This window comes from Coturnix japonica, chromosome 13, assembly GCF_001577835.2.
Source record: "Coturnix japonica isolate 7356 chromosome 13, Coturnix japonica 2.1, whole genome shotgun sequence".
Lineage (NCBI taxonomy): Eukaryota > Metazoa > Chordata > Aves > Galliformes > Phasianidae > Coturnix > Coturnix japonica.
Window position 1 is genome coordinate 6,681,951 of NC_029528.1, and position 15,488 is coordinate 6,697,438.

A 15,488-nucleotide genomic window follows, 5' to 3' on the forward strand; every position below is an offset into this window, starting at 1 on the left:
AAAAAAAAAAAAACAAAACCTGACAGAAGTTAGAGAATACTGTACATTTAAAACTAGCTTTATTTTCACAAAACTTATGCCAAAAAATGACTTTCTATACTCATATTAAATAATATTAAATAATCATTTCTTAAAAGAAGTAGGATTTCTTCACAAGCCTTGAATAGATCTCGTATGTTGCTTAAAGACATAAAAGGTTATTTATTCATGCTCTTGTAACCAACTTCTAAAATATGTCTAGCTATACATGTGATTATGGTACAGCATGAATGCCTGATGTTAATCATCATGTACTGTCATTTCATAATTAATAGATCATATGTTTTAATCGCTAAAAAAAGCCAGAAACAAAGATCACACATCCTAAACAGGTACTTTGCACCACACCTATCAAATTCATGTTAGAGTGACTTAATGCTACTTTACAAATAAAAAATGACAGCTAATTTGCTCCTAAAACTTACTCCATCATTTCCAGACATCTGTATAGCAGGAAAATACATGAATACAATTTCATCTCTAATAATTTTCTTGCCCACAATCTCAGCTACTAGAAATTAATTGCTCGCTCCTTCACAGGTTAAATGCTTGCCCCACCCCTTCTAAAACTGAAACACCAGCAATAAACATTCACTTCTCAGATGCAGCCTCCTATTATTCAAGTATTCGTGCTCTCTCAGCTTCACCATTAAAGCAGCCTCATTTAGGAACACAGAGAGCTGTGATCAAATCTGCAAATCTCTGTGCTCTTAAATTCTCCAATGCTGTTTAAGTACCTGCTACTAAAATATGCAAAGAACATGAAATACTTGAAAAAAGCTATTTTCAGTTCTGCACAGTAACTACCTATGACACTCTGAATGAAGAATGCATGCTCACTAGACAGAAGAAACATGGAATCAAGCACAGCCTACAAAAACAATAATGCTGAGGATTTAAAAGTTTATTTCATTAAATTGAGTATTGTGTGTAAGGATTGAAAAGTGTAAAAAAGTGGTTGCACAAAACAAGATGAAGTTCAAGCAGAAGCCTAGAAAGTCATTTCAGCAATGTTTAGGATATATCCAATGAATTAAAGCAGAGAGGCTGCTTAAAACTAGGTCAAATGTGTAAAAAAAAAAAAAGTATCAAGTAAACACGCAGTTGATGAGAGAATACTAAGAATAATGAGAAAAATTATCACAAATAACACTGGAATATATTGTACTTCTTCAAAGAGGTACAATAAGAAGGATGTTTTCCAATTTTAATATATTCATGCACATTTAGATATAAAAGAATCCAGGAACAGAAGCAGCAATGAATTCTGAGTTAATAAATTGGTTGATATGCTTTCAAAAGTGATTAAAGAAAAAATACGAGTAAAGAAATAGATCAGGAAATAGAAAGCATTTCCAGGCAGAGTAGGAACACAAAGTAAATGGGAAGTCAAATGAAAATAAGCTACAGGAGAAAATGCCTCAGGAAATAATCAAATTTCCTGTCCACTGGAGAAAAAAAAAAAAAAAGAAATAGCAGAATTATTACATCAAATTCATCAAATTCTAATGAATCATAATGCTGGCTTCCTTTACAATAAGCACTGGAAAAATTTAGGTAAGTAAAAGAAATTGGTTGTTAAGGTGAATATGTGAATATTAGCTGTGGATGCAACATGCACTGAAGAAGCATTAGAAAAATATTAGGGTCATATGAATAAGACAACAAACTTCAACACCTAGCAACTAAATCCCAGCATACTTCATAATAGCAAATGGTGACAGGTTGCCGTAGTAACTTCAGATAATAACAGCGCCACAAAAATAAATCCTGTAAACGCACTGGGAAAACAAACAGCAACAGAAACACGGTAGAATGAAGCTCCAATTCAGTACTAATGTATAAGTATTCCAGTGGCTATTCTGTGAGTAATTTTAGTGTAGGTGGACTGCTGGAATGATAAAGGAAGACTTTCACATACTCAAGTAATATCAACAGAGAGATTTACCAACACAGCGCCACAGCATAAAGGCATAACCCTGTGTACATCATTAAAAAGTAACTAAAATGCAAACATGAATAATTTCTAAAAACACAAGCACTTTTGATGACCAAAAACATTGCAATTATATTTACAGCTGCTTTTTAACAGGAGCTTGATGCTTTAAGTGTTCATTTTGCTTACATGCTATTTTCTCTGTTCAGTTCTTTTCTTCATTCATATAAGGTAGCCAAAAGGACATGCAACTATGTAAGTGGTAGGTTATCAGATTGAAAAGTACTGGAAAATTTTGTAGCACAATGAAATAGTAATAGCAGCTGCTCTGTAAGGTTTAAAAATAAGTAGCAAGCTGGACAATCAAGGCAGCTCTGAGATTATTTCATTTAAGACTTTCTCAGACATATATAAGAGCAGCGAGACAAAGTCTAAAACACATACAAAATACAAGCTGTCAAAGAATAAGATGAGCAACATTAAGTTTTTTTTGCCCAGTCAGAAAAGAGTTATTTCTTGTACTAAATTTCGATTGGCCTCTTGCAGGTAAAAGGACTGAAAGAAATAAAACAATGCCAGGGATGTGCAGGATCTGGTCCTCTAAATGTGTAGCAGCAGAAGAAAAACCAATTACTGGCAATGCTAGGATAGTCCCCAGGAGGACATCCCAGAGATACAAAACATAGTAAAAGTGTTCTTCATTCCTGAAACACCAAAATAGGGCTGGCCATATTATGTACAACCTGTCACTTAATATGCAGACTGCTCTTTTCAAACAAGCAATGCCACAATCATGTGAAATACTCACAGTCTTGGAAAGCACAGAAAGAGATTTTAAGACAGTTACTTTAAGCGACTGACTTATAGACTACTTTTTCGGGATTTGACATCCTATGAGGTACATGATTCTCAGTTTATTTGTAGACTTTACTAAGTATGTGTTATCTTTCAGTCTCCTTTGAAGTTTACTGCCTTCCCATGTGTAAAACTCATTTCAGACTATAAGGTATTTTTGAGAACACTTATTTCCACGCAGCTTTTGGGTATGCATTTTTCAGTCTTCACAACTCCGGGACACTTTCCAAATGTGAGCCTCAGAAAAGACTGAATTATAAAACAAACAGCACTGAGGGACAAACAAGTGCCCCACAACTCAGTGCAGATTTACTACAGAAATGATTATCAATAATTAACTTCTCTAAAAATAATTTTGTTAGCTAAAGCAAAATTTGCATTCATACCACTTATAAAAGCAGATGTAAGCTATCTGATATAGAGCAAAGAAGTTGTGGTGGTTTGGGGTGGGTTTTTTTTGCCCTTGACATCACTGGGACATTTGCTTATGTTGCCTGGAGAAATTACATGTTAATTTCTTCAGCTAGGTTCAGAGACCTTGCTGTGTTTTTAGGTTTTAATCTCTCCTTCAGTGACCACATCAGTAGATTATAACAGTGTGATCGATATCCTTTGTGTTCTGCCCCTCAGAAATGCATTATCAAGAAGACGGTGAAATGCTCACCTACACTTTTGTGGGTTTTTTAAAAAAAATCTGATTTCAGCTCTCCTCTCTTAAAAGACTTGATGACAGACTAAGCACAAGGCCTGCTCCATTCTGACAAATCCTCATACCTTTCTCCTGCTATTGTACTGTCATGATCTTACTGTACTTTATCCTTCCTAAGGTACACAGCTGTACCTTTTCTTCCTCTTGTTTCTAAACTCATTGTACATAGCATGCTGAAAGATCCATGGTTACTGAGTCTCTGCCCCCAGCTTTAGAGCTCTCCGGTACCTCAGTAAGATCCTCTGACTACAGTCATCTTTTATTTATGTCAGCATCCTAAAACTAATATTAAGAGGTTTTGCAAAAACTATCAAGATTCAGAGCTGAACACATCACAGCCCTTCGTTCACAGCACAGGTACACAGAAGACAGTAAAACCATAAATTCATCTTCGCAGTGTATGTTTTTCAACTTGTCACCCTCCATACTTCAGTCATTAAGACCCTCTGGGTTCCAGCCAAATGCCCAGGCCCTGTTCAACTTGTGCCTTTTTCAACTTACTGCATATTTTATTCCTAAATATCACAGGGCAAAATAGTTATTTTTGTACACATGGAAATTGTTAGTACTGACACAATTTAAAACTCTCATTACCTGAGTCAGCAATAATTGAAAGATAAAAGAATAGTATTTTATTTAAGTGTGAGAAACAAATCATCCACTTGTCTTACCGCAGTGGGGCTGAATTTGAATGATTTGCCATCCTACTGCTTTGAAGAATTAACAATACTTAGCCATAAGTATTTTGAAATACTGCTGCACATGGCAATAATGCTATAGCTTGGAATTCATACCTCTAGCAAACTGAGTTGCAGCACAGCTTACGTTCAGTGCCTGAGGCTCTTAATAGTGGATATGCTGGAAAGCATACCGAGCAATTGCAAGACTACAGTACATTCTGGCTGCAAATAATTAACTATAGCACTTTGTTTTCAAATCTACTCCTAACAAATATTAAGTAATCTGGAAAACAACTTCACTCTACCTTTAGAAAAGATAGCTTAGCAATAACTACAATTTACTTTTAAAGGCACTTGTATTGCATAATCTGGACTCCTCACAAGCAACGCTGAACCATATACAGGGCATAAAAATAAAAAGGACAGAAGTGGGCTATAAAATGACAGAATAAAATCACAGAGAACGGAAGATACCAGCTGGTGAACAAAGAATGAGTGTAAAAATTTATCTTTGGAGTTTTCCTGAAAGCCTACGCTATGGACGATATGAAGTAGGTATTAAAATCTGCAAATGCAAAAAGGAAGGGAGCTTCTAAGAGGCAAATAAACAAGTAACACCAAAGAGTTTTCTACCATGGATTCCTTGTATATTTAACTGCAATCTATCATCATATATGCCAACATCATCATATTGGTGCATCTTGAGGTAAAATAACTCATAGCAGATACAGACAACAAGGAAAGGTTTCCCTCTTTCTCTACTGTTCTTACCAGTCCCTCTCAAGATTGGATAATTCTGGCTTATGATAATTCAGAGGTGAAAGAAACAGGTTTTATATGAATCTCAGCTAACAATCACATCGACACTTGTTATCACTTATTCATTTCACAAAAACTGAAAGAGAAGGCATTCCTGTTTGCTAGATTGTCTTGACTGCATGAAGAATGATAAAACTTGAGAAGAGATTCCTCTGATACTGGAAAGAAGCCATGATCATAACTGATAACAGATTTTCTTGAGAGTCCTTCTCCACCTGCAGCTTTTCTCATCAAATAATAGGGAGGCTAACAGGAAATGCCCTTCTCTGTATATACCTGCCAAAGTTCATTAGCATAATTTCCACACCTCCAGCAGTAACTGTCAGCCAATTTCTGGTAATCCAGTCTCTAAACTGCCATAATTCAATTCCCTCACACTGAAATATTTTTCAGAACCAGAAGGTTAGAAAGATCTACAGCAAGGTGTACTCAGCCTAGTACTTAAAAACTGCAGCTAATGAGAGCAAAACATACTGTCATTTGCATTTCTGATGTCACCCACTGGCCTGCATGAATAGAGATAAAAAATCCTCAAATGCAGATATGTTACCATGATGAGATAAGGCATAAGCTTTCTGCATAGGTTTCCATTCTTCCATAGGAAACCCAGAGACATGGGAGAACATATTTAAGCAAGAACTTGCATGCTTTTTTTTTCTCTTACCATCTCCCAACATATGCAGGATGTTTAATATATATGTGACAGTTGTCTCCTCCATACGGTTCGCTGAAAGCAAACAAATACTGTAATGATAGAAACAATTAAGTGCAGAAGTGATACCAGCAACTTCCTTCTCTTTTTAAATGACTTAGGTTAGAAATAGTCTTTCCTCAAATTCAGATTTTGTGCACACATCCCACATCCGTACAGTTCAATATACATAGTAGAGACATACAGTTCATTATGATTTTTCCAAAATCCTGAAGCACAGCAATGACAATTCCATAAAGTTTTCATAGGAGGAGGTTTTTTTTTTTCATTTGTTTGTATTGTGGTGTGTTTTTTTTTTGTTACATACTTTGCCTTACTGCATTCTGCTTTAATGTCATTTCTCAGTGGCACACAACCAGTCTCATAGCCTTTAATTAACTGAAATTTAACATAATATGCAATACTGCTTTGCTAGTGTTTGAATTTTAGTTTTAGAGAAATTGCAGCTCATAAATGAGAACTTAAGATGTAATACGTATATCTACACTATTACACAAACAGAAAGTAATTCTAAATATTTTTTTCAATGAACAAGAAAATAGTAGAATACCATATTTATACAAGAAAAAGCAGTGGAATTTTATGATATAAACCAGCTATTTGGGCACTTTCCAACTCACCAGCCTGTCACATTGGATAACTTCCACATCCCTGTAAGCACTCAAGCATTTCTGCAGGAGAAATTTCCCAGTTTTAAGTACAGTTACCTCTATAAACACTGCCAAAATAAATAAATAAATGCTTCTCTGCTACTTGTGTATCTGTAAAACTTTGTTCAGATTATCTCCCTGCAATGATTTTTGAATTCACAACCACTAATATATGCTCCAAAAGAGCATGTATGTATGAAACCATTTCTTCCAAAACCCCTGATGGGCTGTATTACCTCAAGTATTCAAAGAAGGTACTCAGTGTTTATTTTCAAGTAAAATAACAGCATTTCAAGTAACACATTTCTGAAAATTATTGTAACAAATAAATGAAAATCCTCACTGTTTTTATTTTTCACTGCATCTTCAACACTTCATGTAGAAAGGCATCACATCATCTCAAGCAAAGTGTAGCCAAGCCACAGTCCATTTGTATTCTGACAACTTGCTCAGCCAAGACCATTTTTTCTTTCCAAGGGGAAATACCATACCATCTTCCCTACCTTATCTCACCAATCTGAAGTAATCTTCAAAACTTGCTGTTTGATCGCTCAGAGACAAAATGACAAAACCCTGCAATCTCTCCCACAGCTAAAATCTTCTCTTTTTGCAGTTAGAGAGTTGTATCATGTATTGCTGATGTGTAGTAAATTCTTCTCTATATGCACCTCGATCCCGTCTTGAGGGGGTTCACAAAACCTACCAGCAGGATTTGAATAAATAAATAAATAAAACAGTAGTCTTCAGTGTTTAGGTAAAGTTTGTTCAGCAGTACCGAAAGCACTGCAGAAGGGAACCTTTGAGCACATACAGGAACACAAACAGAGATCTCTGGCATTGCTCACGGTCAGAACTAGATTTTCTACCAAAAAGAATAAATAAGAAAGGAATACTACCCAAGACAACATACACACTTGAGAAATCTCGAGACACAAAACTGCACTACACGGATTATTTCATCACTCACAATAACAAATGTATTCAGCTTCATAAGCTGCATCTTGCTTTATTCTGTAGGACTCAAAGAAATAAGACTCCTTGCTGTGACTGATGAACATCCCTGTACACATAGAGGTCATTTAAAACATCTCTCTCAGCAGCTTCACGTTTCCTTCTTTCTGTCAGCTTTTTCTTGTATTTCATTACACTATGCAATTTTGTACTGTAGGGAAATTATTTCTAATCTGTAGGCTCTGCACCTTTCATACATTTTCAGTTAAAAATATTTCCCTCACAAGCCTGCTTACAGTTCGTCAAGGCTTTCAGTACATCTTCACCCATGCTGTAATGAAAGAAGCCATATAAAATATTTGCAAAAGCTTCTTTTTCTTTTTTTTTTTTTTTTTTTTTTCTTTTTTTTTTTTTTTTTTTTTAGGAGAGAATTTCAAAGATTACAAGTGAATACTTTTGTTTTGATACCAATGAGATACTGAAAGCAAGTGTTGCAAAAGCATACAAAGCTAGGTGGCTAACAACTTAAACCTGAAGAGAGATATTTCAGCTTAGGTCAGTACTCAAGCTGACCTGAGTCCATGAAGAGACACTTAGGAAAAAAAAAAATCACACTAGTTTAAATTACTAATATGTTTAATTTATTGGCAGTTAGAAGTCCCAGTCAGAGTGTATCCCCTTACACTGTTTGTACCCTAACTACTTGCACTGTGTGCAAATAATTAGGGTGCAGATTTTGCCTAAAATACTAAAATCCATTACTTGGTTTCAACCCTCCTGTAAAACATATGATGCAATCAGTTGTACAGAAAACAAATGTTCTTTTCCCAGATATTTATCCACCAAGAAAATTACTGCACTTCTAATGAAGATCAGTACTTGCAGCTGCAGGTTTTCATCAGTATCTTAATATAACAAAGTCAGTCAAAATTAACAAGTCTCTTACACATTCTATAAGGCATTCTAGATAAAACATCATGTTTTGGGACTCTTTCAAGAAGTTTTAGTATTCAGATGGATACATTCTACACAAAATGTGGTGTTACACACTAACGACATGTTAAGCTTGATCCAGTCAAGTTCTACACAGGACAACTACATGGGTAGTTCTTTCTAAACCCTAAACAAGTCTAAGTGAAACCTGACAATGAGGTACTTAACTGAGACAATAGGTCATTTCATCAAGCCAAGAAGTCACATATCCAGCTGAATATACACATTCAGACATGAAAAGGATGAAAAGAAATGCATCAAGAAAAAGGTGAACCACATTTATTATACTCCCAGAATGCACGTGGTGCTAAAAGGGGCACTGAGAGCATGAAAAAAATAACAAGAGCATTGGTACTCCTGAGTGCTTGAGCAGGGACTGCAATACATGAAATGACAGTTCTTTTTGGCTACAAAATGTTGCAGCATCCGTAACTGGGAAAAGAAGTACACTCATGTATCTGAGGTCAGCATTTATTTTTAAATTAATTGACAAATGTTTGTTGCATTTTTTTTCTTGTATTATTTCCAGAGAGTGCTACAAGCTGTTTACATGATGACTTTCATTAGTCTATTCTAGCCTTGCAAAATCTGGTAATCTGATGCAACTATAAAAGAGCCCGCTATGATCATGAAAATGACATTAAATTAGAAGTGAAACTATTAAAAATAATTCTGCAGCCCACTGGACTGTGATGAATTTGTCTCTGCCCCTGCAGAACATAAAAAAGCTAAAAAATAATAGGACCATGAACTCCACTAGGGTTTCTTATGTAATAAAAATTAAATCCGTTCATTAAAATTCACCATAGAATGACTTACTACAACTGTAGCTCTAGGTTTTACTTTGAGAGAATACAAGAAAAGGAAAAAAGGAACCAACATTAACAACTTGGAAAATTAAATAACCACTAACCTCCATGAATTGCTCCAAAAGTAATTCCTTCTATTTATTTTCATGGAAAACACAAGGAATGCAATAACATTAATTGATAGAGAACATTCTCACCCACAGAACACTCTTTTTCAACACAGTCACCACTATTAGCTATGCATTTGTGGCAGTGGTGAATAACAGCCTGCATGCAGTGCCCATGAAAGTCTGCACCTTTCCCTACCAGAACTAGTGCGCTGACACCACTGCTGAAACACACTAATCACCTCCTCACTGTGCTCACACCCACTGTTTGGTCCCTACAAAATGTTCAACAAGTGTGGATAAATGCCAGTGGGTCCCATTTTCTTCCACATGGAGGAATTCAGTTTCATCCCCCTAGGCTTCACATGTACTTCCATGTCAGAGCCATTGTGTTACACTGCCCCCTCTGCTGCCTTCTGTTACGCAGCAACACAATGTAATGGAATACTGGCAGGAGGGTTCAGCCTCTACTACTGTACAACCAAGATAATAAAACTGAAGACATTACGTTCAGAGCAGCCCTTGCACTTTGTACTTAAAAAGTTTTCATTACATTTTGGATACAGTATTTTTCAACGAGCTCTTAAATTTTAAGGTAACAGAATGATGAAGCAAACTCTGTTATATCTTTTTGCTAACTGGTGTTCTTTAAAACTTAAACTGCACTGAAAAGAAGAGAAAAAAGGAAAACATCTGAACATGACTCAGCTCGGAGGAGGAAGTGAAGAAAAAAAGTCAGCTTCACACCATTTTCTAAAATTAGACCACGGGATAAAGGGAAAACAATGCAGTTCTGAATAGCATATCATGGAATCACATAATCATAGGGGTTGGAAGGGACTTCTGGAGATCATGTAGCCCTATCCCCCTGCTGTATTAACAGGTCCCAGGTTGCAGAGGAACCAGGAAAGTTTTGAGTATCTCCAGAGAAGGAAACCACAACTTCTCTGGGCAGCCTGTTCCACTTTTATGTCACCCCCAAAGTAAACAAGTTCCAATGAAGTAAGAATCTGTTCTAACAAAGTAATCATTTAAAAAGGGAATGATTGACTTATTAGCTCACATCTCTTCATTCTTCTTGAATATTGCCAATAAAGGAGTCTCCACAATCTCTCTGTGCAGCCAGTTCCAGTGCTCTGTCACTCTGACAGTAAAGTTCTTCCTTGCATTACTGTGGAACTTTCTGTGTTCATCTTTCTGCACTGTCCTTTGTTCTGTTATTGCTCACCATCTAAAAGAATCTGCCCCCCTCAACTTGACTGCTGTAAACAATAATAATAACTGCAATAAACAGTAATGAGATCCCCTCTGTCTTCTCTTCTCCAAACTGAAAGCTCTCTGTTCTCTAAGTTTTTCCTCATACAGGAGATGCTTCAGGCCCCTAATCATCTTTGTAGCCCTCTGCTGAACTCTTTCTAGGCGATCCCCATTTTTCTTTTAACTGAGGAGCCCTGAACTTGATATACTTCTTCAGTTGTGGTCTCACCAGGGCACAATAAAGGGTGAGAAGAACCTCCTTTGTCCTGCTGGTCATGTTTTGTTTAATGCACCCCTGGATACGACTGGCACGTGGGCACACTATATAAAAAATATTTTTTCAAAACCAAGACAAATAAAATAGAAAATTAAGGTGTCAAACTATAAATGAAAGAATTTGAAAACCAGATAAAATATTTAACGTTATTCCTGCAACCAGTGAATGAGGAGACTGAAAGAAACCCACTGTTAATTCAGGAAAAAAAAAAAAAAAAACCAAAAAAAAAAAAAAAAAACAACAATCCCCACCAAACAGTTCACAAGGCATTTCCTGAGATCTGATGAGCAGCTAAGGAAGAGAAAGAACAGAAGAGCTGGATGCAAGGTCTGTCATGAAAACCTAGTTGCCAGCAATTTAATTGGGAAGTATCACATTAAAGTAGTCTACCTGCCTTGAGCAGCTGTGGTGGGACATAGGGAATGTTACTGCAATATTTGGACAGATTCTCAAACAAATCTGTAAAAAGGCTCCAGCAAATAGTGAACAAGGTGAGAATGCAGAACTTGGCACTAGAACACTGTTTGCAATAACATCTTGGTGTTTGCATTGCGTTAACTTGTTTACAGTGAACAAGCAGTACGGTGATTTAAGGTACTTGATGTTGGTATATCACGACAGTATAACTTGTATTATGTACATATTTGTTTACTGATATCTAACATTTGTCTCTGCACTGAAATCATCTGATGCTTTCACATTCTTCTAAAGCTTCATAATAGAAAAATATTGTACTATTAATTTGCTTAAATTATATTGCTTGAACTTACATGGGGCTACATAAATTTATTATACACCATAATAAAATAGCTTTCCCAATACATCCACCTCATTAAGTCCCATAAAATAAAGATGGTAAAGTTTGTGCAATACTTAAAGAAAACATTACACCAAGACAATAAAAGTATGGGTAATTAAACCACCAGCTGAACACAAATATGATTTCATGCTGGGAATTTAAACACAATATGAAACTTCTCTGTAATCATGAAAGTAAATCTCATTGGATTATTAGAAATCCTGTGGTATATTTCCCATATTTTACACAAATTTCTTTTATTAGCCTAATTTTATTCTATTCCAGAGGCTAGCTTAACAGTCCAGCACTATTTGTTGCATATTCTGAATTTCAGCCCAAAATGTTCTGGTGGAGAACACAAATTTGAGAGTAAGTCCATAGCACAGATTATTTTGGTGAGAATCAGCAATGCCAGGAGTAAAAAAGTGTTGACTAAAAACACTGAATTTAAATATACATAGATTGATCAAAACAGTATATAATATACACTCACCTGTATGTTCTAATTCAGGGAGCCATCATGAGTTTACATTTGTATCAGTAAAGTTGTCAGCAAAATCGTATCAAAATAATTTACACAGATAAAAATATTTAAGTAACAGGATTACTCATGGCCTACGTGATTGCCAGTTATATGTGAAAGTGTTTGCACATGGTATGAAAAGTGCAAGACAGCTTTTATGGTTGGTGCCTTTATGTTCTCTTACTTCAGCACTAATATATCACATATTCATTAGCAATGCAATTTTATGTGCATTTCTCATACCATAATGGACCACACATCAGTCAACTCCTCTTAACACATGGGCTCATATTATTGGAAGGAGGCAACAATACTCTGCATCCCTTCAGCCACTGAGGCATGCATCATTGGTGTATTATAGTGTGACTGACTAAACTGAAGGAAATATCAGTGTTTTGTCTCCATTTTTGGTTGTTTCATGACATTTCATAGGAGGTACTCCAAATTATAAAAAAAAACAAAAAACCTTTCAGTTTATTATAAATCTCACTGTCAAAGTTACAAAACTACAGGAGATTGAGTAGTTAGAGACAGTAGAACAAAATCGCATCTGGTAATTTGCTCAACTACAACTGTTGTCTCTTTACTTTCAGGAAATATTTCATGTTATTCTGCATTTGCTGGTTATTCAGATTGGATCGCTCTTCTAACGCCAAAGTATTTACAAGACTTTCCCAAGTGACACAGTACCTCAGATACAGTTGGCTTCCTGTTTGCATCAACTGAAGTAACAACCACACATAACAATGCCCCTTAGTGAACCCTGCTTGATGCTATGTTTTTATCTGATCACACGTGGTTACGTTGTTTTGAAACGTTAGTTTAACTTTCAACAGTAAAAGCGCTGCTGTAGAACAAAACTTTCTGAAGAAAGCAATTCAGTTTGTTATTAATTAACATAATTTCATCAGTAAAACTAAGCATCAGAAATGAAAGTGCCCCCAAAAGTTACAAGGACTGTTTAGTCAGGATGTGTGTGAGACATGTGACTGATCTGTCATAAAAAAACAGCTGGATCACTAATGGAGAGGTGACTGACTTAAATAAGAGTCATTGGCAAAGCCATAAGGCACAATGTGACCTTTAAATTAGTTACTGTAAGCACAGATGTCTACTGCAATTTTGTAAAATGAAGAAGCATTTTTGCTCCAGAACAGAAGACTTTCTGCATTTTCCAGCGACAATAAATCTTTCCTCACATTTTCTATTTAATATCTTTACCTTAGTGTTAGGTCTAATGAGCAATGATATTTGAAAAAGAACAAGAAGAATGAAATGCTTATCTCGCCTATTAGCAAGGTGTTCATTTGAATCTGAGGTATACAGTCATATGACAGAGTTCAAATGACGAATGTAATGGGTCGCAGAGAAACACATTACCTCCAGACTTTAAATTGTGATTCAATGGCCCAGCAAAACATGAAAATGCGCCCAGTGCTACTAAAGAGAAATAGCCTGGATTCATTTGATTTTATGAGACAGCCACATCATCGCAGAAGCAAATCTCAGCAAGTTCGTTTCAAGGATGATGGTATCAACACAAAGACAGTGGATGTCACTGAACTGGATAATAATCCTGCCCAAGATATTGAATTATTGATTGAAAATAGTGAAATATCTCCACACCACAATTTTTTGTTACAACCTCCATCTTTTCCAAAGGCTCAGAAGGGGCTTCAGAATATTGCCATACAAACATCTCCTAGCCTCAGGAAACACTTCCCGGTTTTTAGAAGAAAAAAGCTGTTGGTAAGCAAATCACTAACAGAAATGCCAAGTGAGCCTGCAGATTGCATTCCAGTAAATGACCGTCTTTCTGAACAAGACATTATGTCTTCAGACTTCTGTTACTTAAGAATAAGTAGCCATTTGGAAGATGGATTCAGGAATAGTACGGTGGATGGTCAGTCAAGTCAAAGACTGCCAGAAGCACAAAGAAATGGACATATCCAAACCAATGATTCCTCAGCAACAGAAAAGACAACTGCTTCTACACACGTGCCTGAATACATTCATGTGAATTTTTCACAAAACAGTGATACTTCCATGGATGCAACAGACCCAACCATGAACTTAAGTAATTTAATCCATTCTTCTAAGTCTTCTACAATCATAAATAGTAATGAAAACAATGAAACCAGCATGCTGTCATCTAATTCTGAAATAATATACCCCTGTCTAAGTGATTCCACTAATAGCAATGACTGTAATCCTCAGTCTGACTCTTGTGAAACAGCTAACAGTGGTTCTGCATTGCTTGCAGTTAGCGAAGATCCAAACACTAAGGAAACTACTCCATTATCACCCGCATCAAATCAAAGTTCATCTCCTTGTTTCCTCAGAAACTATCTACAGACAGTAGAGAATAAAACAGATTCCAGCTGTGTGAAAGTAACAAATGATGATCACACAGTAATGTCATTGACCAGCAGTAATGCATCAAAATCTATTTCTTCAGTTAGTACTGAAACTGAGAAAAATTCTACTCTATCTGATGTTTCCCAGTGTAACAGCTGCTTTGAAGGACTTCACACAAAGTCTTATCTGCCAAGGAATGAAATAAAACCACACATCAACAAAGAGATTAGTGAAATAAATCAAATTCATTTGACGCATGGTGAACTATGCGCTCTACAAGGCAAGCTGCACTCTGTAGAGGAATCCTTGCTGTCAAACCAGGAGAAGATTAAAGTCCTTTTGAATGTAATTCAAGACCTTGAAAAATCCAGAGCCCTCAGTGAAGGGTATGGTGCATTTTAATATCACTAATTCATCAAAAATCTGAAGCAGATGTTATCACTTTTTTTAACCTTGCTACTGTATTGTTTTCTGTGAAACACTCAAAAATGAGTTTGCAAAAATAATCTCATTCAGCTTTCGAGAAGTTTGAGTTTTTACAGAAAAGCAAGTCTGTTCATAGCTTGGCTTTAATTAACACTGCCTTTAGTAAACTGACAGACATAGTTTATTAACTCTCTTTGTTATTTAGATTTATGTTATCAGATACAACGCCAACACACAACTGACAGTCTCCATCTAGCTAAAGTCTCTCTGCAGCAGAAAGAACAACAAAACCCAGCAGTCTAATGTACTAAGTAATATAACAAATCTATGACAAGCCAACTTTCTCTGTCAAGGTCAGATATGCACTTAGTGCCAAAACAGACCTATTGCTGAAACAGTTCATATCAGCAAAACTATGCTTCTGTTCAATAAATTAGTTCTGCATCTGTGAGCAAGCAAAAAAGTTAGCGGCCAATGCACAATATCTGCAGGCTTTCATTGTTGGGGCTGTGTTGTTGGTTACATTTCATAATATCACAGACAACATATCTGCTGAATGGGAATGCCTTTAGAATAGGAAAAGATAGA

At 36.0% G+C, this 15,488-nt stretch overlaps 2 protein-coding genes across 3 annotated transcripts in view; one reads left to right on the top strand and one right to left on the bottom strand.

Annotated features, from left to right (window-relative positions):
- The window catches only part of DOCK2 (dedicator of cytokinesis 2), a 121,050-nt gene that overhangs the window by 56,102 nt on the left and 49,460 nt on the right, over nucleotides 1-15,488 (bottom strand). The gene's annotated exons all lie outside the window — the stretch shown is intronic.
- INSYN2B (inhibitory synaptic factor family member 2B) overlaps nucleotides 1-15,488 on the top strand; it is a 29,994-nt gene that overhangs the window by 8,382 nt on the left and 6,124 nt on the right. For both annotated transcript variants that reach the window (XM_015875953.2, XM_015875952.2), the window contains exon 2: nucleotides 12,710-14,860. In XM_015875953.2, the coding sequence (XP_015731439.1) occupies nucleotides 13,461-14,860 (1,400 nt within the window). In that variant the 5' untranslated portion in view covers nucleotides 12,710-13,460. The remainder of the gene's footprint in view (nucleotides 1-12,709; nucleotides 14,861-15,488) is intronic.